The sequence below is a fragment of the Pelodiscus sinensis genome, chromosome 1, assembly GCF_049634645.1.
Source record: "Pelodiscus sinensis isolate JC-2024 chromosome 1, ASM4963464v1, whole genome shotgun sequence".
Lineage (NCBI taxonomy): Eukaryota > Metazoa > Chordata > Testudines > Trionychidae > Pelodiscus > Pelodiscus sinensis.
This window is the reverse complement of record NC_134711.1, coordinates 333441044-333466827: the sequence shown is the minus strand read 5'-3', so window position 1 is coordinate 333466827 and position 25784 is coordinate 333441044. Positions and strand designations below refer to the sequence as shown.

General features: G+C 47.0%; 2 protein-coding genes across 2 annotated transcripts; both read right to left on the bottom strand.

Annotated features, from left to right (window-relative positions):
• Nucleotides 1-9123: 9123 nt before the first annotated feature.
• Nucleotides 9124-10071, bottom strand: LOC102458179 (olfactory receptor 52E4-like). The gene has a single exon (XM_075896770.1). It carries the CDS (start codon nucleotides 10069-10071, stop codon nucleotides 9124-9126), a length of 948 nt encoding a protein of 315 aa, XP_075752885.1.
• An 8763-nt stretch (nucleotides 10072-18834) lies between these two features.
• On the bottom strand, nucleotides 18835-19782 carry LOC102457932 (olfactory receptor 52M1-like). The gene has a single exon (XM_006116202.3). The coding sequence runs from the start codon at nucleotides 19780-19782 to the stop codon at nucleotides 18835-18837; it is 948 nt and encodes a 315-aa protein (XP_006116264.3).
• Between the last annotated feature and the right edge of the window lie 6002 nt (nucleotides 19783-25784).

Below are 25784 nucleotides of genomic sequence, written 5' to 3'. Positions count from 1 at the left end.
CCTTAGGAGGAGCATTGCCAGCAAATCCAGGAACGTGATTATTCCCCTTTAGTCAGCTCTGGTGAGGCCACATCTGGAGTATTGTGTCCAGTTCTGCCTCCCTCCTCCCCACACACACACTACACCAAGGACGTGGACGCATTGGAGAGGGTCTAGCGGAGGGCAACCAAAATGATTAAGGGGCTGGAGCACTTGACCTATGAGAAGGTGCTGAGAGATTTGGGCGTATTTAGTCTGCAGAAGAGAAGAGTGGGGGGTGGGGATTTGAGAGCAGCCTTCAACTTCCTAAAGGGAAGTTACAAAGAGGCTGGAGAGAGGCTGTTCTCAGTGGTGGCAGAACAAGGAGCAATGGTCTCAAGTTGCAGTGGGGGAGGTCTAGGTTGGATGTTAGGAAAAACTATTTCCCTAGGTGGGTGGGGAAGAACTGGGATGGTTTCCCTAGGGAGACGGTGGACTCTCCATCCCTAGAGTTTTTTAAGTCCTGGCTTGACAAAGCCCTGGCTGGGTTGATTGAGTTGGGTTGGCCCTGCTTTGGGCAGGGGGTTGGAATTGAGGTCCTCCTGAGGTCTCTGCCAGCCCTGGGGTTCTAGGATTATAGGATTCTAGAGAGTATTGGCAGAGTGGGGAAAATGCTGAGGGGGGGGGCTACCAGTTGATCTGGAGAGTTGGGTAATCGGGGACCGTGGAAACCAATTTCATACGGTCAAATGCACAGGAATCCTCTCAGAACAGGGGAAGCAGGCCTGACCCCCCAGCCGAGGTCCCTGAAATATGCAATGCAGGGTCCATAAAAAGGATTTAGAGGTCACCGTGGACAACCAGCTCATCGTGAGCTCCTAGTGAACTGCTGTGGTGAAAACGGTGACGCAAGCCTTTGACATACAAAAAGGGGCGTGGTAAGTTGGGTGGAGGAAACGTTTACCTCTGCACAGGGCGTTTTTCGGGAACCAGCTGCTTCCACTTCTGAGGTTCATAGTTTTAAAAATAGATATAGTCAAACGTGGGAGGGGGTGCAGAAAAGTTTCACACAAATGACTACAGGCTGGATGAAATGACTGAAAGAGACAGAACCGGAATGAACTTCATCTATCTTGAGGGTCAGACTCCACGGCCTTCTGAGGTCTCTTCCCACCCTTTGAGTCTGTGAGTCTATGGTGGAACGACTCTCCTGTGGAGAGACCCTTGGGTAACAGTGGGTGTTGCCATCTAGCAGAGAAAGGCAGAGCGAGGCTGCATGACTGAAAGATGAAGCCAGGCCAATTCCAGGCAGAAATAAAGGCCAAATGTTTAGCACTGAGGGGGATTAGCAGTTGGGACACATGGCGAAGGGAAGTCATGGATTCTCCAATTCTGTATATCTGCAGCTCCAGTCTGAACGCTTTTCTCTGGAAGATCTGTTGGAGGGTTTCTCTACCTCAAAATTTCTACAGTGGTGCTACCATGGAACGGCAGTGTAGATGCTACTTAGCCCCACGGCAGGGGTTCTTCTCTCAGCGTATGGAATCTACCTCTCTGGCTATGTCTACACTACAGAGTTTTTCCGGGATACCTCTGGTATTCCGGAAAAGTACTGCCACATCCAGGGAACGCGTCTGCCTTTTTGGATCCGTTTCCTAAAAAGTGGGCGCATTCTTTCGGAAGCCCTGTATTCCTCATTGTATGAGGAATAAGGGCTCTTCCGAAAGAGGAGGTTTTTCTCACGTTCGGCTCCGTGTAGACAGGCCAAATGTCGGAAAAGCCTCTTCCGAAAAAGAATCGGAGAAAGGTACGTAAATTGTACTTCCCAATTTGCGTACCTTTTTCTGAAAAAGAACCGCAGTGTAGATATAGGCCCTGAGAGATAACTAGGTTGATGGAAGAACTCTTCTGTTGACCCCGTGCTCGGGGGTTAGATTGAGAACAGTTGCGTCTCTCAGGGATGTGCTATTGCAAAAATAGCGAATGCAATTTTGCCGTTGTTAGTGGTGGCAGAGCGTGCAAGTCACAGGAGGGACAGTTTCCTGCTTATGACTCTGCTGGAGCACTGGGTCCAGTCTGAGTCACCAATGTTGTCGTGATCAATTGCAGAAGAACTTTGTACGTGCTAGTTTAGGGGTGGTGAGGCCTGCATTCTTTCCATCCTTCCCCCCACTTTTTCCCTACTACTGATGAGCCAGAAGGAAGCCTCTAGGAACATACACCATTGTAGCAAGAACGAATTGTAGATAAGTGCGGGAACATAACTATCTTGTTTACCCTAACATACTTATCACATAAACAGGGCCAAAGAACAAGTTTATCTAGAACAGCACCAGATTGATAACTAACAGCTAAGCCCTACTTCAGCACTAATGAGTAACCCCTGGAAATTTCCAAACTGCCAAACAAAGCAGGAAAACTGTATTTAAGGCTGCCTCAGAGCCTAGCAAATCGAACTTCACCAATGGGCTTTGGGTACGGGCGCCTTGGAAGCTGAGACAACCTCCCACTTCCTCTGCAGCCTACCCGGGGTCCCAGGCTTGCAGGAAGGGACATAAGATATGCCGCTTCTTTGTTATGTTGTTCTTCCCGTTATGGGGCACAGCTGTTAGCTGTCAGGAAATAAACTGCTTGTGTTTGACAGATACCTGTGTAGCATCCTTTGTGCTTTGAGAACCCAGTGTCGGACCTTAGACTAAGGATACGTCTAGACTACATGCCTCTGTCGCCAGAGGCATGTAGATTAGGCTACCAGACATAGTAAAATGAAGCAGCGATTTAAATAATCGCCTCTTTATTTAAATTTACATGCTGCCACGCTGAGCCGACAAACAGCTGATCAGCTGTTTGTCGGCTCAGCGCGATAGTCTGGACGCGCGGGTGTCAACATCAAAGATATTTGTCGACCACCCAGGTATGCCTCCTGGGATGAGGTTTACCTGGGTGGTCGACAAATACCTTTGATGTCGACACCCGTGCATCCAAACTATCGCGCTGAGCCGACAAACAGCTGATCAGCTGTTTGTCGGCTCAGCGCGGCAGCCATGTAAATTTAAATGAAGCGGCGATTATTTAAATCACCGCTTCATTTTACTATGTCTGGTAACTTAATCTACATGCCTCTGGTGACAGAGGCATGTAGTCTAGACGTACCTTACTCTTGCCAGCTACAAATGTCTAGGAAGGATGTACGGAAACTGGAGAGGGTCCAAAGGTGAGAGACAAAGATAACCTATGGGATGGAGCACAAGCCATCCCAGAAACTGGGTGTGCTCAGTTGGGAAAGGATGAGACTGAGAGGGGACATGACAGTGGTCTCCAGAAGCTGGAGAAACGATGATCTCTTTTACCGAGGTCGTGAGAGAACGGGTTCAAACTACAGCACAGAGGGTTTAGATTAATTGTCAGGAAAATCTTTCTAACAGTGAGAACACTAGGGGAACGGAACAGATACACAAGGGGGTTTTAGACACCACACATCCTGCATATTGGCAAGGGAGAGGGGTAGTAGATGACCTGTCATCCAGGTCGTAATCAAACACAAGTTATGGGGCTTAATACCGAAGTAAAAGGGTGAAATTTAATGGCCTGTGTTATACATGTCAGACTGGATCATCTTATTGTCCCTTCTCAATTTAAAATGTATGGATCTATCAATCAAGAAAGTAGACAAAGCATTTAAATTTCCTGTGCCTCATAGCACACAAACAAGGGGACACCCAATTATGTTGGAAGTTTGAAGATATAACACAAGAAAACTGTATACATACCCCATAGTTGGCCTGTGGAACTCCTTGCTACAGTCATTACTAGAGCAACGAGCTTAGCTGAATTAGATTAACAAATGAATGGTGGCACCACCCTTAGTTAAGCTATTGTGACAATTTAAATGAGGAGACCTCGTTTTCGATTGCTTGTGCGTTTGCCAAAGGTTATGCTGCGGGACTGAAATTGCACACGCTGGGCGTCTGCTCCCGGCTGAATTGTGCTTTGGAAGTTCCAGGCCTAACACCTCAGCCGATTTCTTGGAGGACGCCAGGGAGAGATGACAAACCGAAGCAGAAAAATTCTCTTCATGGTTCCTGTGAGGGGCCCTAACTCCTCCCTGGTTTCCAGCAGATAAAAGGTTCCCTGTGCTACCAAAATGCAGCCGCTGGTGGCTGCAGGCAATCAGCCGGGGGCCAGAGGAAAGCGTGACAGTATAGCCAGTAAAACTGGAGCCAAGTCTCCTCTGTGGCAAGGGCCCAGGGACGGCCAATGGCTCTGTCGGTTAGAAAACAGACCAACTTCCCATCCCTTCTCCATCCTGCCCACATTGCGTGTGAGTTGCCAAGCAGCCGTGTGGAGCAGGGGAGCCCCTCAGCTAGAGCTGGTACCTGTGAGTGCTGAGAGGGACGTGTCCTCCCTGGGAACCCCCCTCAGGCAGCCGCGTCCCGCACCTCTCTCAGCACAGCGTCTGCAGCAGCGTCCCACGCTGAGTGCCGGCACTGGGCTGTGCACTGCTTATAACACAGCTCTGGGCCGTCCCTGTGGGGTTCCCTCAGCCCCTATGGGAGAAGCCGCATTTGAATGTAAAGAGGCTGGAGACCAGCTTGTCTGCGCTTCTGGGCTATTAACCCAGCTGTAAGGAGTAAACAGCCAGTAAGGGCCTGTCCCAGTGGGAGAGGAGAACTCCTGGGCTCAGGGAGGAATTAGCTGCTCCGTGTGTGTTTGTGTTTGGAAAAAGTAGATAGTTGATTGGAAAGAAAATTAGAGACCAGACTTAGAGCTCCGCAGGATCTGATCCCCCGAACATGCCTCGGATGGCTGAGCAGATAGTGAACACACAGCTCCACAGACAAACAGCTGAGGGCGAGTGCAACCAGTTTCTGCAAACACACAGGGCTTTTGCTAAGAGATCAGATATGACTGATGCTGATCAGTAACTCTCATCACACTATGCAATGCCATTCACTGAAGGAGCTTCAACATGCCTACCATGGGAACGTCGCTATGCACTAATAACAGGACAGCATTTGTGTCTCCTCTACCCTGTCCCTTTGGTGCCTTCCCCTTCCCCAAGGTTGTGCCCTCAATGAGTGGTGGGATGACAGATAGAACCCACTATTCTTGGCCTCCATAACAAAATCGTACTATCTTTCATGCCAGGAGGGAAACGGAGACCCACTCTGTCAGGGGCTGTTCATTGGGTGGGGAGCAGAGGAAAGACTGGAAGAGGGAGGCATGTGGGAGCCACTTTGTCCACACTCATCACACCTCTCTTTATTCTCCCCAGCCGGACCTGCTGTGACTGTAGGGCGATTGATTGCAGCTGAGCTAGCCACCTGACCCCAGGGGAGCCGCAGGTATTGGAGGGTCCAGGAGGACCAGATGAGGGAGCACACATTCTTTCTCCAGGACATGCAGCAGACGCTGGCCCAGAAAGTCCAGGATGACATGCAGTGGAGGGTCCAGCTGTGGACCGAGCTGCTGCAACAGGACAGCAACATGTGTGTGACTGCCCAGGAGCTTCTGACTTACCTGGCACCAGTCCCAGTCCCTGCTCCATTCCTGATCCTGCCTCCCATGCCTTACCCTCCTCCTGTATATCCCCCTATCCTCCCAGGAACCCCCATCCCCGAGGTTGCCGAGGTCCCTGCACTCGAGGTGGAAGAAGCACCCGAGCCACATGCCAGTGTCTGCCCCAGCTCTGTGCGTCCCCTCCTACATCCCCATATCCAGGTTCTCAGCCCCCCTCCCCCTTCCCATATCCAGATTATCAGCCCCCCCAGTTACTTCTATCCCCCCCAAAAAACAAACAGTTCTCTTTTCTTTTTCCAAAGCAAAACAGTTGTTTTTATTGAGTTGGCAGCAAAGAGGAGTTGAGGGGGGAAGGGAGGGGCTGTTGTGGGAAAGGCAAAGAGGGCAAAGTCACAGGCCCCTATTGGGGAGGCCCTGGGGAGAGTTACTGTGGTCCTTCAGAGAAACTCTCCCTGAAGGCCTCCTGGATGCACACTCTCACCGGATGCACCCCCCCCCGTGATGTGCACCTGGCAGACGGTAGCTGTGCCAGGCTGCTCAAAGGCCCGTCCCTCCCAATCGGCCTCTACCCCAGACGATGGAAGGAAGGTCTCCCCCCTTCCTCTCCATCATGTTGTGGAGAACACAACAAGCGGAGATCACCTGGGGGATGTTGTGCTCCACCACATCGAGGTGGGTCAGAAGACACCTGAACCACACCTTTATGTGGCCAAAAGTGCATTTGGCCTACATGCGGGCCCTGCCCAGACGACCATTGAACTGGTCCTTCGTCTGGTCCAGGTGCCCTGTGTAGGGCTTCATCAGCCACGGCATTAGGATGTATAGATATACGGACAGAGTTGCTCTGGAGCTGATTGCAGGTGTGGGTTCCTGGGTGAGTGTGATAGAGGTGTGCTGTGTGGGTGCGGGACAGAATTTGTTTCAGGTTGGGGGGTTGTCTGAAGGTGAGGATTGGCCTGTCCCCCAAGGCCTGTCAGAGTGACGGGTCATTTTCCAGGTTAGGTTATAGATCGTTAACAATGCGCTGGAGGGGGTTAAGTTGGGGGCTGTATGTGGTGATCAGTGGTGGCCTGATATTTTGTTTGCTGGGCCTATCTTGAAGAAGTTGATGCCTGGACACTCTCACACACACAAACTCACAGAGACACTCATCCTCACGCACACACACATATGCACGCACTTACCCACAAATGCATGCACACACACACTGTCCCATCAATCGATGTTATATTATACTTACCAGCCCACAATCTGTGTCTCCCGGGTGGCCAACTACAATGTGCATGGATAGGAGTGGGGTTCTACCCGTCCACCCTGATGCTCCAGGCTGGGCAGTTTTGGCAGGATGTACCCAAATTTTCATAGAATCACAGAGCACTAGAACGGGAAGGAACCTCGACAGGTCATCGAGTCCAGTCCCCTGCCCTCACGACAGGGCCAAGCACTGTCTAGACCAGGCATGTCCAAAGTCCGGCCCGTGGGCCAATTGCGGCCCGTGTTCCGGTTTAATACGGCCCCCCGGGTAATTTGGCAATATCTATCTTTTATGGCCCCCAACGAATCCATATGTATTGAGATGAATACATTGTAAAATCTCAGTTAATGTCAGTTGGTCTAAATCAGTTATAAATATATTTGGACACAACATGTATACTTGGTGTTATGTTCTTGTTCATATTTTTTGAACTTAAAAGTTGACAGACAACCTTTATTACCAATAATATGTAATGTACTTTACAATGTTCCTGACACATATTTCAGCTTCCTGGATTTTTTTTCATCTGGCCTTCAGATATGAAAGGCAGAGTGATTTAACACCTGTTTAGAGTTGTCATCCATGTGACGAAATGAAAAGTATGCTGTTTGCAATAAACTTTGCATAAAATAGTTAATTTGCATTTAATTTTAATGGTTAAAAGAATGTCAGGCAAAATGGTCAGCCCTCACGCATGTTCACTTCATCAAATCTGGCCCTCTTTGAAAAAAGTTTGGACACCCCTGGTCTAGACCATCCCTGACAGGTGCCTGTCCAACCTGCTCTTAAATAAAAGCAGTCCCTTTTGTAGGTAGGTTATCTTCATTGGGATCAGTGAGTTTCACACTGCCATGCTGTAATGAGCTGCCGGTTGATGAGTGCCTTCCATCGGAAGCCTCACCCCGATCATGAAGCTTCTCTGCAATTGTTGTCTTAGCCCAGCTCCCAATTCGCTCTAATGTTCTAGTTCTTCTCACTTACTTGCTGAATGACTATGAACAATATTTGCACTGTAGCTCATGTGATAACACTTTAATTCTGATCAGTCAGTGTGTCCTGAGGGCTGGGGAGGGGCAGGGCATCAACTTTGCAGGGGAAGGGCAGGAAGGGCAGTGACAAAGGCCCGTTGCAGGACCTCAGCTTATTGGGGAAAAATGATGGGGAGGTGGGGACGTCACAGAGGGCATGTCTACACTAGCCCCCTAGTTCGAAATAGGGAGGCTAATGTAGGCATTCGAAGTTGCAAATGAAGCTCAGGATTTAAATATCCCGGGCTTCATTTGCATCTTCCTGGGTGCCGCGATTTTTAAATGTCCCTTAGTCTGAACTCTGTGACCTTGGCTACACACGGCACGGAGTAGGTAGTTCGAATTAGGATCTCTAATTCGAACTACCGGTACACCTCAAGTTCGGGCACTGTGCTGATCAAGTGACTTTTCAAAAGTGAAAATAAAGTCTAGCAACGGTTCTGCCAACAATTGGGAGCTTTTTTGGCAGATCTCCATTGTCAGCCACTGTCTGGGCCCTGAGATGAGAACTCTGCTATCAATAAAGCATAGGTGACCACGGGGTCTGGTGCCCTGCGAATGCCCACGATGGATGCGTAGACTAAAAGAAAGAAAAACATGAGAGTAAGGTTGTTAAGGAGAAAACATTACATATATCAATAGCCAAGTTCTTGATGCAGGCTCTTAGCAGAGTTGTTACAAATTGCTATCTTAACAGTCTCTGGTGTACATCCTATGTTAGGATGGGTTGACAGTCCTTCCCAACTCTCTGTCTCTTGCAAGGCTGCATCTGGGATCAGTATCGGGATTGAAGACAAGATAGAGCCCACCTCATGGCATTTTTGTATCCATTCCTGATGTCTCCCCAGCCGGAGACATGGTCAAGTGACCTGTCTGTATCTCACATGCTGACAGCCATTATGCCCTGGCTGATTGCAGGTTTCCAGACACATTCCTCAGGTGTGTATTGGCCACCTTGACAGCCATTGGCCTAGTTAGCATAGTCATTCATTGGACATCCCTTCCTTACAGCAGGAAGTCCAGGCCATTGCTCTGTCTCAGACAGACAACGTTCACAGTACCAGCACAGAGTCCATATTGATAACTCCACATACAATCATCACACAGGTACAAGAGTGGCATACATAGAATCAGTAGAACGTAAGCATACATTTGACACCTCACAAAAATGCCTCTGTTTAGACTTTGGGGCAAACAACCCCCCGTGGGTACAGCAGTGATCTGGCTGCTCCCGTGAAAATCCAATAACGAGAAAAAAAGGGTTCAAAGTTTCTAAGACTATACAATCAGTATCTCAGCACCATGTCAGTAGCCAACTTTGTGTGCTGCTCAGTCTCACAGCCAAGGCAGCGGCAGAAAACGTCAGCCCCCTTTAGGAGGAAAGAGTCGGAGCAGCGTCTCCCAGATCTGTTTGGTCCTCACTCCGTAGATGATGGGGTTCAGCATGGGGGGCAGCAAGAGATACACGGTGGCAATGAGAATGTGGAAATACAGGGGAACATTCTGGCCAAACCGGTGTGCGAGGAAGGAGAAAAGAGAAGGGATGTAAGAGCATGAAATGACACAGAGGTGGGAGCCGCAGGTCCCAAAAGTCTTGAGCCGGGCGTCCTTCGTAGGGAGTCTGAAGATGGTCCTGAGGATCTGGGTGTAGGTCACAGCTATAAAAGCCAAATCCACACTTGCAACAAACAGTATCACAAAGAGGCCATAGTAATTACTGAGGCGGGTATCAGAACAGGCCAGTTTCACCACAGCCATGTGCTCACAGTATGTGTGGGCGATAATGTTGGTGGAGCAATATGGCCGCCACCTCGCCATGAAAGGATAAGGAAAAAAGAGAATGATGCCACGCAGCACCACAACCAGGCCGATCTTGGCCACCACCGGGTTTGTCAGGATCGTGGAATATCTGAGGGGATGGCAGATGGCCACGTAGCGATCCAACGCCATGGCCACAAGAATCCCAGTCTCCATTGCGGAGAAACAGTGAGTGAAGTACATCTGGATGAGGCAGGCATCGAAATTGATCTCCCTGGAACGGAACCAGAAGATTGCCAGCATTTTGGGCAGGATACATGTGGACAGGACTAGGTCGGTGGCAGCCAGCATGCAGAGGAAATAGTACATGGGCTCATGGAGGCTCGGCTCCATCTTCACAATGAACAGGATGGTGAAGTTGCCCAAGATGGCCATGGCGTATACGATGGAATACGGAATGGAGAGCCAGGCATGGGCCGCCTCCAGGCCAGGGATGCCCAGTAGGATGAAGGTGGAGGGGTTGGTGAAGTCAGTGGTGTTGGAATCTGACATGTGGGGGAGAAGGTTTCCAATTCTGAGGCAGAAACGTGTCCTGTGAATGTGCCCCGTGTTCCATATGTCCCCAAGGTTTGGGGTGATATTTGCAGTAGACACGCCCTGGGTGGAGAGAAAAGGTTAATATGAGACACCCCAATCACTGCAGGAGGCTCTTCTCGTGAGCGAATCAAACTGATTGCCCACCACAAACCAAAAATGACATTTTCATTCTTTAGATAAACCAAGGAGGAACAACTGCCAAGTCCATATTTGATTTTTCTCTATGGATCAGTATATCGTCCACATCAAGGCATGAAAAATGAGTGTTATCCCTCTTGGTTCTGAAAAGCAATTACTTCAGACTAGAGCAGGGTTACTCAACTTTAGAAGACCTGGAGGCCACAATGATACTCACAGCACATGACGAGTGCTGTGACTTAAGTGTGGTTGCATACACATGCAAATATATGTATATGCAAATATACACTTGGACTGAAGTGGAGATGAACGTAGGAGATAGCTGTGTAGAGAGTCTCTGGGTTAAGCTAAAAGGGATAAAAAACTAGGGTGATATCATGCTACGAGTCTACTACAGGCCACCTAGCCAGGTGGAAGAGGTGGATGAGGCCTTTTTTAAACAATTAACAAAACTATCCAAAGCCCAAGATTTGGTGGTGATGGGGGACTTCAACTATCCAGACATATGTTGGGAAACTAACACAGCGAGGCACAGGCTATCCAATAAGTTTCTGGACTGCATTGGAGACAACTTTCTGTTTCAGAAGGTTGAAAAAGCTATCAGAGGAGAAGCTGTGCTGGATTTGGTTTTAACAAATAGGGAGGAACTAGTTGAGAACTTGAAAGTGGAAGACAGTATAGGGGACAGTGATCATGAAATAATAGAGTTCATGATCTTAAGGAAAGGTAGAAGGGAGACGAGCACAATTGAGGTAATGGATTTCAGGAAGGCAGATTTTGATAAGCTCAGAGAACTTGTAGGTAAGGTCCCATGGGAAGCAAGACTGAAGGGAAAAACAACTGAGGAGAGTTGGAAGTATTTCAAAGGGACGTTGTTAAGGGCCCAAAAGCAAACAATTCCGCTGTGTAGGAAAGATAGAAAATATGGCAAAAGACCAGCTTGGCTTAACAAGGAGATCTTGCATGATCTCAAAATTAAAAAGGAGTCTCATAAAAAATGGAAAATAGGACAACTAACAAAGGATGAATATAGGCAAGCAACATGGGAATGTAGGGGCAAGATTAGAAAGGCAAAGGCACAAAATGAGATCAAACTAGCTACAGGCATAAAGGGAAACAAGACGACCTTTTATAAATACATATAAAGCAAGAGGAAGACCAAGGACAGGGTAGGCCCACTGCTTAGTGAGGAGGGAGAAGCAGTAACAGGAAACTTGGAAATGGCAGAGATGCTCAATGACTTCTTTGTTTCGGTCTTCACCGAGAAGTCTGACGGTGTGTCTCATGTAGTGAATACAAGCAGAGAGAGGGTAAGTTTAGAAGATAGGATACACAAAGAACAAGTTAAAAATCACTTAGGAAAGTTAGATGTCAGCAAGTCACCAGGTCCTGATGAAATGCATCCCAGGATACTCAAGGAGCTGATAGAGGAGGTATCTGAGCCTTTAGCTATGATTTTTGAAAAATCATGGCAGACAGGGGAGATTCCAGAAGACTGGAAAAGGGCAAATATTGTGCCCATCTATGAAAAGGAGAATAAGAACAACCCAGGAAACTACAGACCGGTCAGTTTAACTTCTGTCCCAGGGAAGATAATGGAGCAGGTAATTAAGGAAATCATATGCAAACACTTGGAAGGTAATAACACTTGGAAGGAGATAGGGAACAGCCAGCATGGGTTTGTGAAGAACAAGTCATGCCAAATTAATCTGATAGCTTTCTTTGATAGGATAACGAGCCTTGTGGATAAGGGAGAAGCAGTGGATGTCATATACCTAGACTTTAGTAAGGCATTTGATACGGTCTCGCATGACATTCTTATTGATAAACTAGGCAAATATAACTTAGATAGGGCCACGATAAGGTGGGTGCATAATTGGCTGGATAACTGTAGTCAGAGAGTTGTTGTTAACGGTGCTAAATCCTGCTGGAAAGGGATAACAAGTGGAGTTACGCAAGGGTCTGTTTTGGGACCCGTACTGTTCAATATCTTCATCAATGATGTAGATATTGGGATAGAGAGTACGCTTATTAAGTTTGCAGATGATACCAAACTGGGTGGGGTTGCAACTTCTTTGGAGGATAGGGACATAATTCAAAATGACCTTAGCAAGTTAGAGAAATGGTCAGAGGTAAACAGGATGAGGTTTAATAAAGAGAAATGCAAAGTGCTCCACTTAGGAAGGAACAATCAATTCCATACATACAAGATGGGAAGCGACTGTCTAGGAAGGAGCATGGCGGAAAGGGATCTAGGGGTCATAGTGGACCACAAGTTGAATATGAGTCAACAGTGTGATGCTGTTGCAAAAAAAGCAAATATGATTCTAGGTTGCATCAACAGGTGTGTTGTAAGCAAAACTCGTGAAGTCATTCTGCCGCTCCACTCTGCACTAGTTAGGCCTCAGCTGGAGTACTGTGTCCAGTTCTGGGCGCCACATTTCAAGAAAGATGTGGAGAAATTGGAAAGGGTACAGAGAAGAGCGACAAGAATGATTAAAGGTCTAGAGAACATGACCTATGAAGCCAGGCTTCATGAACTGGGCTTGTTTAGTTTGGAAAAAAGAAGATTAAGGGGGGACATGATAGCGGTTTTCAAATATCTAAAAGGGTGTCACAAGGAGGAAGGAGAAAATTTGTTCCTCTTGGTTACTGAGGACAGGACAAGGAGTAATGGACTTAAAGTGCAGCAGGGGAGGTTTAGATTGGACATTAGGAAAAAATTCCTAACTGTCAGGGTGGTCAAATATTGGAATAAATTGCCAAGGGAGGTGGTGGAATCTCCCTCTCTGGAGATATTTAAGAACAGGTTAGATAGACATCTGTCAGGGACGGTGTAGACGGAGCTTGGTCCTGCCTTGAGGGCGGGGGGCTGGACTTGATGACCTCTCGAGGTCCCTTCCAGTCCTATTATTCTATGATTCGATGATTCTATGATATATATAAATATCTTCTTTCACACTGACTGGCATGAATATGAAGATTAAGGCAAGACTACACAACACGCAGGCCCCATTTAAGTCAGTTGTGCTAATATTAATAAAATGCAATAGTTATCCACTTCCACCCAAAGGACAGAAATTGAACTACTAAAATGTAGATCAACAGAAGACCGTTATATTGGCTACTTTTTTGTGTTGCTCCCAACCATGGGCTGCATGTTGAGTACCCCTGAAATAGAGAGTCTGTGCTTTACGATGTTCCCCATCATCCCCAGCGCTCAAAGCCTGAGAGTAGACAAAAATCCCACATCTTTGCCAAGGAGGATATATCTTAGCTAGAGCACACCTCAGGGGGAAGATCTCGGTGTCACTGATAGCTGCTCCATGGAACCACCTGCTCATTTGCAGTAGTGGGAGAAACAAAGACAATGTTCAGATCTTTAAATAGAACTGAGAGAAATCAGCTCTGGGACTGTTGAGAGTCTATGAGTTAAGTTTAAAGGAGCAAACAAGTCCAGTGTTGACCATCTCTCAGATGGGTTTGTCCAACCAGCTCTTATGTATCTCCAGTGATGGAGATTCCACAGCATCGTTGGCAATTTATTCTGGTGTTTAACTACCCTGACATTGAGGCAGCTTCTCCTAAGGTCCAGCCCTTGCTGAAAATAAAGCCCTTTGCTTCTTGCCCTATCCTCAGACGTTAAGGAGAATAATTTTTTTCCCTCTTCCCCTAAACAGAATTTTAGATATTTGAAAACTGTTATGTCCCCTCTCAGTCTTTTCTTTTCCATACTAAATAAACTCTGTTCTTTCAATCTTCCCTCATAGGTCATTTGTTTTTCTAAACATGAAATCATTTTTGTTGCTCGCTGCTTGATCTTCTTCAATTTCTCCACCTCCCTTCTGAATGTGGCTCCCACACTGGGACACAATACCCCACGTGAGGTTTATGTAATGTGGGGGAGAGTGGAAGAAGAGACACTGAAGAAGGCATATGACAGAAAAGAGGCAACCAATGCGTCGAAATGAGTGCATTCAAATGGAGATTCAGAGATCAAATCCCCACTGGTAATATCTATACACTTGGGCTGTGTCTACACTGGGCCACTTATTCTGGAAGATCAGCCACTTTTCCAGAATAAGCTGCGAGCTGTCTACACTGGCCCTTGAATTTCCGGAAAAGCAACGACGCTCTACTGTACAAAATCAGCCGCTATTCCGGAAAAGCTACGCTGCTCCCGCTCGGGCATAAGTCCTTATTCCGGAACACTGTTCCGGAAAAGGGCCAGTGTAGACAGCACAGTAGTCTTTTCCGGAAAAGCGCGTCTACATTGGCCACAGATGCTTTTCCAGAAAAAGGGCTTTTCCAGAAAAGCAGCCTGCCAATGTTGACGTTCTTTTCCCGGAAATACTTATAACGAAAACTATTCTGTTTTAAGCATTTCCAGAAATTCATGCCAGTGTAGACACAGCCTTGGAATGTCCAAACGGCTAATTCTCCAAAGACAAGACAAATTGTTAACAAAATTGATGGGAGGAAAAATTTAGGCAGAAAAAAGGAATGAAAATTGTTGTATGTAACACATTAAAATCAAGGGAACGTTTTAAAAAGAGTTTTGGCAGTGATCACTAACAATAGAAAAAGTGGTATGGGATTTATAAAAAAAAGGAAAGGAATATAATTAATGCAAGAGGGTTTATGGAATTCCGAGCTTTTCCAATAATCACAGTTTCACAAAAGCGAATGGTTGGTCAAAGAACTGAGCACATGCAATTTTTAAAATAATTGGTAAAGATTCCAGATAAAAAAGGAGGAGTATACGGTAGCATCCATAGAGTACATGTAAAATGGATTAAAAACTGAGTGGAAGAGCTCAGAAAACAGTCTCCAATGGGCCATTCTGCATAGATGGTGCTGTTACTAGTGGCGTGTTCAGTTCAAGGCCTGACTCTATTGAATATTTTCAGCAGTGATCTGGAAGCACCTAGAAACTCAATGCAGATACAATTCATGGACAATCCAAAGCCAGGCAGACTGGCTGCCATGGGGATGCCAGGGCAAAGCTAATGATTTACCTGGTGAGATTGTTGGTGAGCTGGGCCCAGATAAACAAAACCTTTTCATGCGCTCAAATGCCAAGTTCTCCTCTTGGAACAGGGAATGCAGGGCCAGTCCACAGACTAGTCCAGCGCATCATGGAACATGGGGATCTGTAAGAGGATTAAGAGGATTTAGGGGTTATTGTGGACACCCAACTCATCATGAGCTCCCAGCCAATGCTGTGGCTAAAAGGGCCAATGCCGTCCTTAGATGCATCAACAGGAGCGTGGCATTGGGGTAACTAAGGGCATTCAGTTCTGGGGCCCACACTTTCAAAAGGATTTGGAGAAAATGGAAAGAGTGGAGAAAGGAGCCATGAAACCAATTTCAGACAGAGAGCGAGTGTCAGGCAGATGGAAACTTAAAAAAGCTGTATGCATTCAATTTATCAAAAAGATGTCGAAGAGAAACTTTCTTAGGGGGAAAAATGTGGGTGATAATGTGTTCTTGCATCCACAAGGGAGGCTTCAGTTGCATTTGGCATTGATAAAAGACAATTATTTGCATAACCCCTAATAAGCCTTTGGAACTCCTTGCCACAGACATTGGAGCAAAAAGCTCAGCTGAAGGGAATTGACGAATCCACTGGCCGATTTAGGGGGTGGTCGCAACTCCTTTAGTTAAGGGTCTCCAAAATCTTCTATTACAACACCCCATCTTCAGATGCTAATAGCTTTGCCAGATCGTAGGTGTGTGGACTGGAGTTTCCCATAAAGTGTGTCTGCTGGTGGCTGAATTGATGCTTTTGGGAACATTTCAGAAATGCCAGGTCAGCCACCTTTTGCAGTCTGCCCAAGTGGAAAAACGTGTATAAATATTCATATGAGGAGCCCTAGCACATAACTGATAGTAGATATAAGTGAGGTGACAGCCCCCAGGCACCAGCAAACAGCCAGCGCCCTTTGATGTCAGAGGAGATGGCGATGGTCTCTGTGAATTCCCACATAGCCAGTCCCCAAGTCTTCATTCAGATCCTACTCCAAGGGTAGTGAGAACTCGGCAGGGCCCGAGGAACCTAAGGGCCGAGTCTTCAGAACGTGGCCTTGTGTGCTACATGGGCAAAAAACTTCCCCCTGAAGGGCCTACTCCGGCCCTGGGATGTAGGCCAATAGCCGAGGGGGGATGCAGAGACAATGGGAGACTTTGGCTAGTGACATTGGACAAACTTATCGTCTGTGGCGAGGGACATGGGATGTTGAACGGCCGTGTAGGGGAGAAGGGGCCCTGGACTTACCCGCTATCCCATCACGCCCATGGTTCCCTGGTTCCTCTCGAGCAGGAGAGCTCCTAGCAAATGAGAGGCAGCTGAAATGGACGTGTCTCCCGCCCATGGAGCCGTGTCCCACGTCGGTCTCACCCCGGCATCCGCAGCAGCACCTCACACTGAGAGCCGACACAGCGGTGTGCCCTGTATCTAATACAGCTCTGTGCAATCCCTGCGGCATCTGGACATAAACTGGCTGGAGAACAGCCTGTTCTGGGCTATTTATCCAGCCTTAGGAGTAAACAGCAATTAAAGGCCCTTCCCAAGGGGGAGGAGAACTCCTGGGCTTTGGGCTGAGTCCGACAAATTGACTGCTCTGGTCATTTGTTTATAGCTTAAAATGTGATTAGTTAGTAAGAAAACTTGGGCTAATACATGGGACTCTATGGGGCCTGGTCCCCTGGAAATGCCCAGGAGGGCTGGGTAGAGAGGAGACAGGCAGATCGAGAGACGGATGACTGAGGGGAGATCCGAACACTTTCTGCCTGCTCCTGCAGCTCTTGCTCAGCTTACACAGTGGAAAACTGCAGGGTGGGGTGGTGGGCAACCGTAATGTGGGGATTTGGCTCCCACCTCTGCCGTAGAATCCTAGAATCGGTAGGACCTCAAGGGGTCATCAGGGCCAGTCCCCTGCCCTGGCCTCTGTCATTTATTCTGTGCTGACAACTCCGGAGAAGCTGTGTGCACGGTTACCAGCTCCAATGAGGGCCCCATTGGGCATGCAACCAGGAGCGCTTTCCCTACACTGGGCTGTGTCGTTAGTGGGACTGAGCGCAGCATCACCAGCTGCCTGTGGCCCATCTTGGACACTGTCATGATCATGAGAGATGGCCAGCAGCCTGGGGACTAAGGGGTTAACTGTACCCAACCCAGGTGGAGTGGGCCAGTAGGAATGTAGGTAGGAATTTCAAACTGGGACAAAGGAATGTTTGGTGTTTCCCTCCTTTGTCCTGGGCAGTTTCTCTCCAGCTGGTGAGGGGGGCAGACAGAATGTCTCCCTCCAAGAACAGACTCCTCACTCTCCTGTAAGTAGGGCAAAGTTTAGATAAATCCGTTTGGTTTTATTGTTTTCTGGGTTGGGAAATGGGATCTGATGTCTGTGCATTTAAAATGGGGTTTTCTCTCTTTTGCAACTAAGTTTGGGCCCATGGTGGAATTCCCCATCGGTATGTTACTTTGTGACTTTCCCATCCAGTCTTATGCTTGCAATAAGCATATTGTGGTGATAATAAAAGTTCTTTCTCTTTTCTGTTTATTAAGCTGATATTGGTTAATTTTGGTATCTTGGTTTGTACTTTAGGGGTGAGATTTCCCAAGTGATCTCCCCCCTGATATTCTTATCCTGACTTGGGTGGTGGCAGTGGATTTTATCCCCAAAATCTAGGTTTTTCAGATTTTGGAGGGAAGTTTTATACCAAAGCCTGGAGAAATAAGGTTTTGGGGTACTCTTGCTGGCCCCCACTTCTGCATTCATCATGCCAGAGTGAGGAAGGAGACACATGACATGACAGACACATCTGAGCCCATTATCAAGCCTGGTCACCTGCTCCATGTAAACCTCTCGATGCTTCTCCGACAGAGCCTTAGAATTATTGGATCCTAGAATCCCAGGGCTGGAAGAGACCTCAGGAGTCAACGAGTCCAGCCCCCTGCCCAAAGTAGGACCCACCCCAACTCAATCACCCCAGCTAGGACTTTGTCAAGATGGCTCATTTTGTCATATACTCTGTATTACTGTGTAGCATGAGTGGAGGTGGTGTGTGCATGTGACAGCCAGCACAGATGCCCAGACGGTCAAGAAGAAGTGGACAGCTTAAAGAAACAGCTATCGTGGCTGAGGCTGAATTCGGTCCTGCAAGCCAAGCCTCAGAGGGACCCTTACTCAGTCAGCCGGGCCAATAAGATTGATTTGAGGCATGACGGACTGGTAACTATGCATCATCTGCAGAACGTGTGTGAATGCATATGCTCTCTTTCCAGTTTGTATTCCCAAAAGACATAGGGTGCTGCCTTTTCTTCAGAGAAAGATCCCATGTGCTTCTTACACCTGGTGGAAGACGTGGAGGCCTGGCCGAAGACCTGGGTCCAAGTCTGGAGGTTTTGGGGTCCAGTGCAAAGCATTGACCAGTTCCCTACTTGGTCATGCTAACGTGGAAGAGAGAAGTCAGAAAAGGGTTCTAAGCCACTGAACCTATCCAATCAGTATCTCAGCACCATGTCAGTAGCCAAATTTGTGCCGCTCAGTCTCACAGCCAGGACAGTATCAGAAAACTTCAGCCCCCTTTAGAAGGAAAAAATCTGAGCAGCGTCTTCCAGATCTGTTTGGTCCTCACTCCGTAGATGATGGGGTTCAGCATGGGGGGCAGCAAGAGATACACGGTGGCAACGAGAATGTGGAAATACAGGGGAACATTCTGGCCAAACCGGTGTGTGAGGAAGGAGAAAAGAGAAGGGATGTAAGAGCATGAAATGACACAGAGATGGGAGCCGCAGGTCCCAAAAGTCTTGAGCCGGGCTTCCTTTGTGGGGAGGCTGAAGATGACCCTGAGGATCTGGGTGTAGGACACAACAATAAAAGCCAAATCCACACTTGCAACAAACAGTGCCACAAAGAGGCCATAGTAATTGCTGAGGTGAGTATCAGAACAGGCCAGCTTCACCACAGCCATGTGCTCACAGTATGTGTGGGCGATAATATTGGTGAAGCAATATGGCCGCCACCTCACCAGGAAAGGAAGAGGCAGAATGAGAATGATGCCACGCAGCACCACAACCAGGCCAATCTTGGCCACCACTGCGTTTGTCAGGATTGTGGAATGTCTGAGAGGATGGCAAATGGCCATGTAGCGATCCAACGCCATGGCCATGAAGATCCCAGACTCCATTGCAGTGAAGCAGTGAATGAAGTACATCTGGACGAGGCAGGCATCGAAGTCGATCTCCCTGGAATTGAACCAGAAGATCACCAGCATTTTGGGCAGGATGGATGTGGACAGGACCAGGTCAGTGGCAGCCAGCATGCAGAGGAAATAGTACATGGGCTCATGGAGGCTCGGCTCCATCTTCACAATGAACAGGATGGTGAAGTTGCTCAAGATGGCCATGGCATATACGATGGAGTACGGAATGGAGAGCCAGGCATGGGCCGCCTCCAGTCCAGGGATGCCCAGTAGGATGAAGGTGGAGGGGTTGGTGAAGTCGGTGGTGTTGGAATCTGACATGGAGTGGGGGAGAAGGTTTCCAACTCTGAGGCAGAAACGTGTCCTGTGAATGTGCCCCATGTTCCATATGTGCCCAGGTTCTGGGTTGATCTTTGCAGTAGACACACCCTGGGGGGGAAGAAAAAGTTAATATGAGATACTCCGTGCACTGAAGGAGGCTGTTCTCATGTGTGAATAGAACTGATTGCCCACCACTTACCGAAAATGACATTTTTATTCTTTGGATAAACCAATGAGGAACAACTGCCAATTCCATATTTCATGGTCTCTATGAATCAGTAACTCCTCCACACTGAAGCATGGAAAATGAGTGTCAGCCCTCATTGTTCTTTAAAGCAATGATACTCACAGTTCATGCCAAGTGCTGTATCTTAAGTGTAGTTGTATATACATGCAAATACTTATGCAAATATAGGCAAATGTCTTCTTTCACACTGACGGGCATGAATACAAAGATTAAGGCAAGACTACATAACATGCAGGCCCTATATAAGTCAGTTCTGCTGATACTGATAAAATGCAACATTTATCTAACTACCAGCCATATGACAGCACTTTGAATGAGCAATGACAGTCCATGAATTGATGTACTAAAATGCATATCAACAGAAGACCGTTATATTGGCTATTTTTTTGTGTTGGCTCCCACCCTCGGGCTGTGTGTTGAGTAGCCCTGAACTAGAGAGTCTGTGCTTTACGATGTTCCCCATCAACTCCACTGCTGAAAGCCTGAGAGTAGAGAAAAATCCCAAGTCTTTGCCAAGGAGGAAACATCTCGGCTACAGCACACATCTGGGGGAAGACCTCTGTGTCATTGAGAGCTGCTCCATGGAACCACCTGCTCATTTGCAGTAGTGGGGGAAATGAAGACAATGTTCAGAATCTTAAATAGGACAGAGAGAAACCAGCTCTGGGCCTGTTGAGAGTCTGTGGGTTAAGTTTAAAGGAGCAAACAACAGCAGTGATGGTATGGTTGGTGTCTGCTACAGGCCACCAAATCAGGTAGATGAGGTAGATGAGGCTTTCTTCGGACAACTGAGAGAAGCTTCCAGATCGCAGGCCCTGGTTCTCGTGAGCTACTTTAATCACCCTGACATCTGTTGGGAAACGAATATTGCAGTACACTGGCAATCCAGGAAGTTTTTGGAGAATGTTGGGGATAACTTCTTGGTACAAGTGCTGAAGGATCCGACCAGGGGCCGTGCGCAACTTGTCCTTCTGCTCACAAACAGGGAGGAACTAATAGGGAAAGTAGAGGTGGGTGACAACCATGGGAAGCAGTGATCATGAGATGGTAGATTTCAGGATCCTGAGCAAAGGAAGAAAAGAGAGTAGTAAAATACACACCTTGGACTTCAGAAAGCAGATTTTGACTCCCTCAGAGACCTGATGGGCAGAATCCCTTGGATGCTAACATGAAGGGGAAAGGAGTCCAGGACAGCCGGCAGTGTTTTAAAGAAGCCTCATTGAAGGCACAGAAAGAAACCATCCAGACACGTAGCAAGAGAGGCAAACATGGTAGGAGACTGGATTGTCTTACAGGGGGAATCCTTGGTGAACTTAAGCACAAAACGGAAGCTTACAAAGAGTGGAAACTTGGACAAATGACCAGGGAGGAGTTTAAATGTATAGCTCGAGAATGCTGGGGAAGGCGAAAGCGCAAATGGAATTGCAACTGACTAAGGATGTGAAGGATAAGAAGAAAGGTTTCTACAGGTATGTTAACAAGAAGAAGGTGATCAGAGAGGGTGTGCGGCCCCTACTGGATGAAGGAGGTAACCTAGTGACAGATGATGTGGGGAAAGCTGAAGTACTCAATGCTTTCTTTGCCTCTGTATTCACGGAGAAGGTGGGCTCCCAGACTAATGCGCTAAGTGATGCAAGATGGGATGAAGATGGACAGTCCTCAGTGGGTAAAGAACAGGTTAGGAACTATTTAGAAAAGCTAAACGTACACAGATCCATGGATCTGGACTTAATGAATCCAAGGGCACTGAGGGAGTTGGCAAATGTCATTGAGGAGCCTTTGTCCTCGAAAAGTCGGGGAGGTCGGGAGAAATCCCGGATGACTGGAAAAAGGCAAATGTAGTGCCCATCTTCAAATAAGAGAAGAAGGATGATCCAGGGAACTATAGGCCAGTCAGTCTTATCTCGGTTCCTGGAAAAATCATGGAAGGGATCCTTAAGGAATCCATTTTGAGGCACTTGGAAGATAAGAAAGTGATTAGGAATAGTCAGCATGGATTCACAAAGGGACAGTCATGCCTGACCATTCTGATTAGCTTCTATGATAAGGTAACTGCTTCTGTGGACGTGGGAAAGTCAGTGGATGTGATAGACCTTGACTTTAGCAAGGCTTTTGATCTGGTCTCCTATAATATTCTTTCCAGCAAGTTAAGGGAATTTGGATTGGATAAATGGACAGTAAGATGGATAGAAAGATGGCTAGAAGGCCAGGCCCAGTGCGTAGTGATCAATGGCTTGATGTCAGGATGGCGGTCGGTTTCTAGCAGAGTGCCCCAAGGTTCGGTTCTAGGTCCGGTTTTGTTCAATAACTTTATTCATGACCTGGATGAGGGGATGGATTGCACCCGCAGCAAGTTTGCGGATGACACTAAGCTAGGGGGAGAGGTAGATACACTTGAGGGCAGAGATAGGATCCAGAGTGACTTAGGCAAATTGGAGGATTGGGCCTCAAGAAATCTGATGAGGTTCAACAAGGACAAGTGCAGAGTCCTGCACTTGGGACAGAAGAATCCGAAGCATTGTTACAGGTTGGGGACCAACAAGCTAAGTAGTAGTTCTGCAGAAAAGGACCTGGGAGTTACAGTGGATGAGAAGCTGGATATGAGTCAACAGTGTGCCCTTGTAGCCAAGGAGGCTAATGGCATATTAGGTTGCATTAAGAGGAGCATTGCCAGCAGATCGAGAGATGTCATTATTCCCCTTTATTCGGCTCTGGTGAGGCCACATCTGGAGTATTGTGTCCAGTTCTGGGCCCCCCACTACAAAAAGGATGTGGACGCATTGGAGAGGGTCCAGCAGAGGGCAACCAAAACAAGGAGCAATGGTCTCAAGTTGTGGTGGGAGAGGTCTAGGTTGGATATTAGGAAAAACTATTTCACTAGGAAAGTGGTGAAGCACTGGAATGGGTTACCTAGGGAGGTAGTGGAGTCTCCATCCCTAGAGGTGTTTAAGTCTCGACTTGACAAAGCCCTGGCCGGGTTGATTGAGTTGGGATTGGTCCTGCCTAGAGCAGGGGGCTGGACTTCATGACCTTCTGAGGTCTCTTCCCGTTCTATGGTTCTATGATTCTATGATTCAACGTGCTCTGTCACAATCACCCAACGTGTATAACTGATAGAGCAGATAGAAAGTGGACTTGTGAGACAGGGTGTGGGCGCACTCAGGTGCATGAGCCCATTCCGTTTAGAGAATCAGAAAATCGTAAAACTGGACGGCACCTTGACAGGTCACCAAGTCCAGTGTTGAGCATCTCTCAGATGGGTTTGTCCAACCAGCTCTTACATATCTCCAGTGATGGAGATTCCACAGCATCCTTGGCAATTTATTCTGGTGTTTAACCACCCTGACATTGAGGCAGCTTCTCCTAAGGTCCAACCCTTGCTGCAAATTAAGCCCCTTTGCTTCTTGCCCTATCCTCAGATGTTAAGGAGAATACTTTTTCTCCCCCCGCCTTTGAACAGAATTTTAGATAGTTGAAAACAGTTATGTCCCCTCTCAGTCTTTTCTTTTCCATACTAAATAAACTCCGTTCTTCCAATCATCCCGCATAGGTCATTTGTTTTTCTAGACATGAAATCATTTCTGTTGCTCCCTGCTTGATCTTCTCCAATTTCTCTACCTCCCTCCTAGAATCATAGAATCATAGGACTGGAAGGGACCTGGAGAGGTCATCGAGTCCAGCCCCCTGCCCTCAAGGCAGGACCAAGCTCTGTCTACACCATGAAAGTGGTTCCCACACCTGGACACAATACCCAATACCCCATCTGAGGCTTCAGCAGTGTGGAGTAGAGTGGAAAAAGATCTACAGAAGAGGGCATATGACAGAAGAGAGGCAATCAATGAATGGAAATGAGTGAATTCAAATGGAGAATCACAGATCAATTCCCCACAGCTGTGTCTAGACTGGCAAGCTTTTCCGCAAAAGCAACTTGCCAGCTGTCTACACTGGCCGCTTGAATTTCCGCAAGAACACTGACAATCTCATGTAAGAAATCAGAGCTTCTTGCAGAAATACTATGTTGCTCCCGTTCGGGCAAAAGTCCTTTTGCGCAAAAGGGCCAGTGTAGTCAGCTCAGATTAGTTTTGCGCAAAAAAGCCCCGATCGCGAAAATGGTGATCGGGTCTTTTTGGCGCAAAAGCGCATCTAGATTTGCACGGACGCTTTTCCGCAAAAAGTAGTTTTGTGGAAAAGCATCCCTGCCACTCTAGACACTCTTTTCCACAAATGTTTTTAATGGGAAACTTCTCCGCTAAAAGCATTTGTGGAAAATCCTGCCTGTCTAGACATAGCCCACCAGTAATATCCGTACACTTAGAGCAGTCAAAGGGCAAATTCTCTAAAGCTGAGACAAATTATTATTAAAATGGGTGGAAGGAAAAATTTAGACTGAAGAAAGGAATTAAAATTGGTAGGTAATCAAAAAGACTTTATTTGATAGCTGGAAAGCTACATTACCTGAGTGAAGAAGATGTACAACTTTGGCTAAACACCCAGGTCAGTTGCAAAGTGAAACCAGCTCTTCGGTGGGGAAAACATCCATAAAAAAAAGAGAAAAAAAAAGGAAAAAAACTATAAGTAATATAAATCAGAAATTATGAATAACTGACAAAAACAATGAAGTCATCTGTGAAAAATATATGTTTTGCAGGAATTATGATAAAAATATATGATCAGAATTCTATTAAGTGCAAACAAAACATCCAAAAAAGTTTTACACCGGTTGAAATAAAGTGAAAGGAAAATTCTTCAAGTTGCAGGAGAGGCTGGTTTGTTCAAGAAATAGATTTTTTACATTATCTGTCAAGAAGAATATTAAAGAGCATCTATAGTCGAACCTTAGAGGTTGGAATAGCAGAATTAGTAAGTCAGCGATGACTCACACATCTCATTTGGAATCAGAAATATGCAATCAGGCAGAGCCAAAACAAACATGAGTATGGACCAGAAAATGGGTCAGACAGAAGGAGGCTTAAAAAGTTTCATTCATTTAATTTATGAAAAAGATGATGAAGGAAAAGTTTGGAAAATGTGAATAATTATTCAGGTGAGATAAGTGAGGTGACAGCTCCCAAGCACTGGTAACACCCATCGCCCTGAGATGCCAAAGGAGGGGGTGAGGATCTCTGATGAAGGGCAATTATTTACATAATCCCTAGTTAGCCTGTGGAACTCCTTGCCACAGTCATTGGAGCAAAAAGCTCAGATGAAGGGGATTGACAAATCGACTGGTCAATTTAGGTGGTGATGGCACCTTTAGTTGCTGGTCTCTCAAATCTTCCATTACAAGACTTCATCTTCAGATGCTAATAACTTTGCCAGACCAGAGGTGTACGGACTGGAGTTTCCCACAGATGGTGTCTGCTGGTGGCTGAATTGATGTTATTGAGAACATAAGAACATAAGAATGGCTGCACTGGGTCAGACCAAAAGTCCATCTAGCTCAGGACCCTGTCTGCCAAAAGTGGCTGGTGCCAAGTGTCCCAGAGGGAGTGAATCAAACAGGTAATGATCAAGAGATCTCTGTCCTGCCATCCATCTCCACCCTCTGACAAACAGAGGCTGGGGACACCATTCCTTACCCACACTAGCTAATAGCCATTTATGGACTTTACCTCCATGAATTTACCTAGTTCTGTTTTAAACCCTGTTATAGTCCTAGCCTTCACAGCCTCCTCAGGCAAGGAGTTCCACAGATTGACTATGCCAGTATATATTTTTTGAGATGAGGAGGCCACATCTGTACACAGTATTCAAG

Bases quoted from the DNA above. Each gene is read 5' to 3' on its own strand.
- LOC102458179 (XM_075896770.1), bottom strand. From the start codon at position 10,071: ATGTCAGATTCCAACACCACTGACTTCACCAACCCCTCCACCTTCATC.
- LOC102457932 (XM_006116202.3), bottom strand. From the start codon at position 19,782: ATGTCAGATTCCAACACCACCGACTTCACCAACCCCTCCACCTTCATC.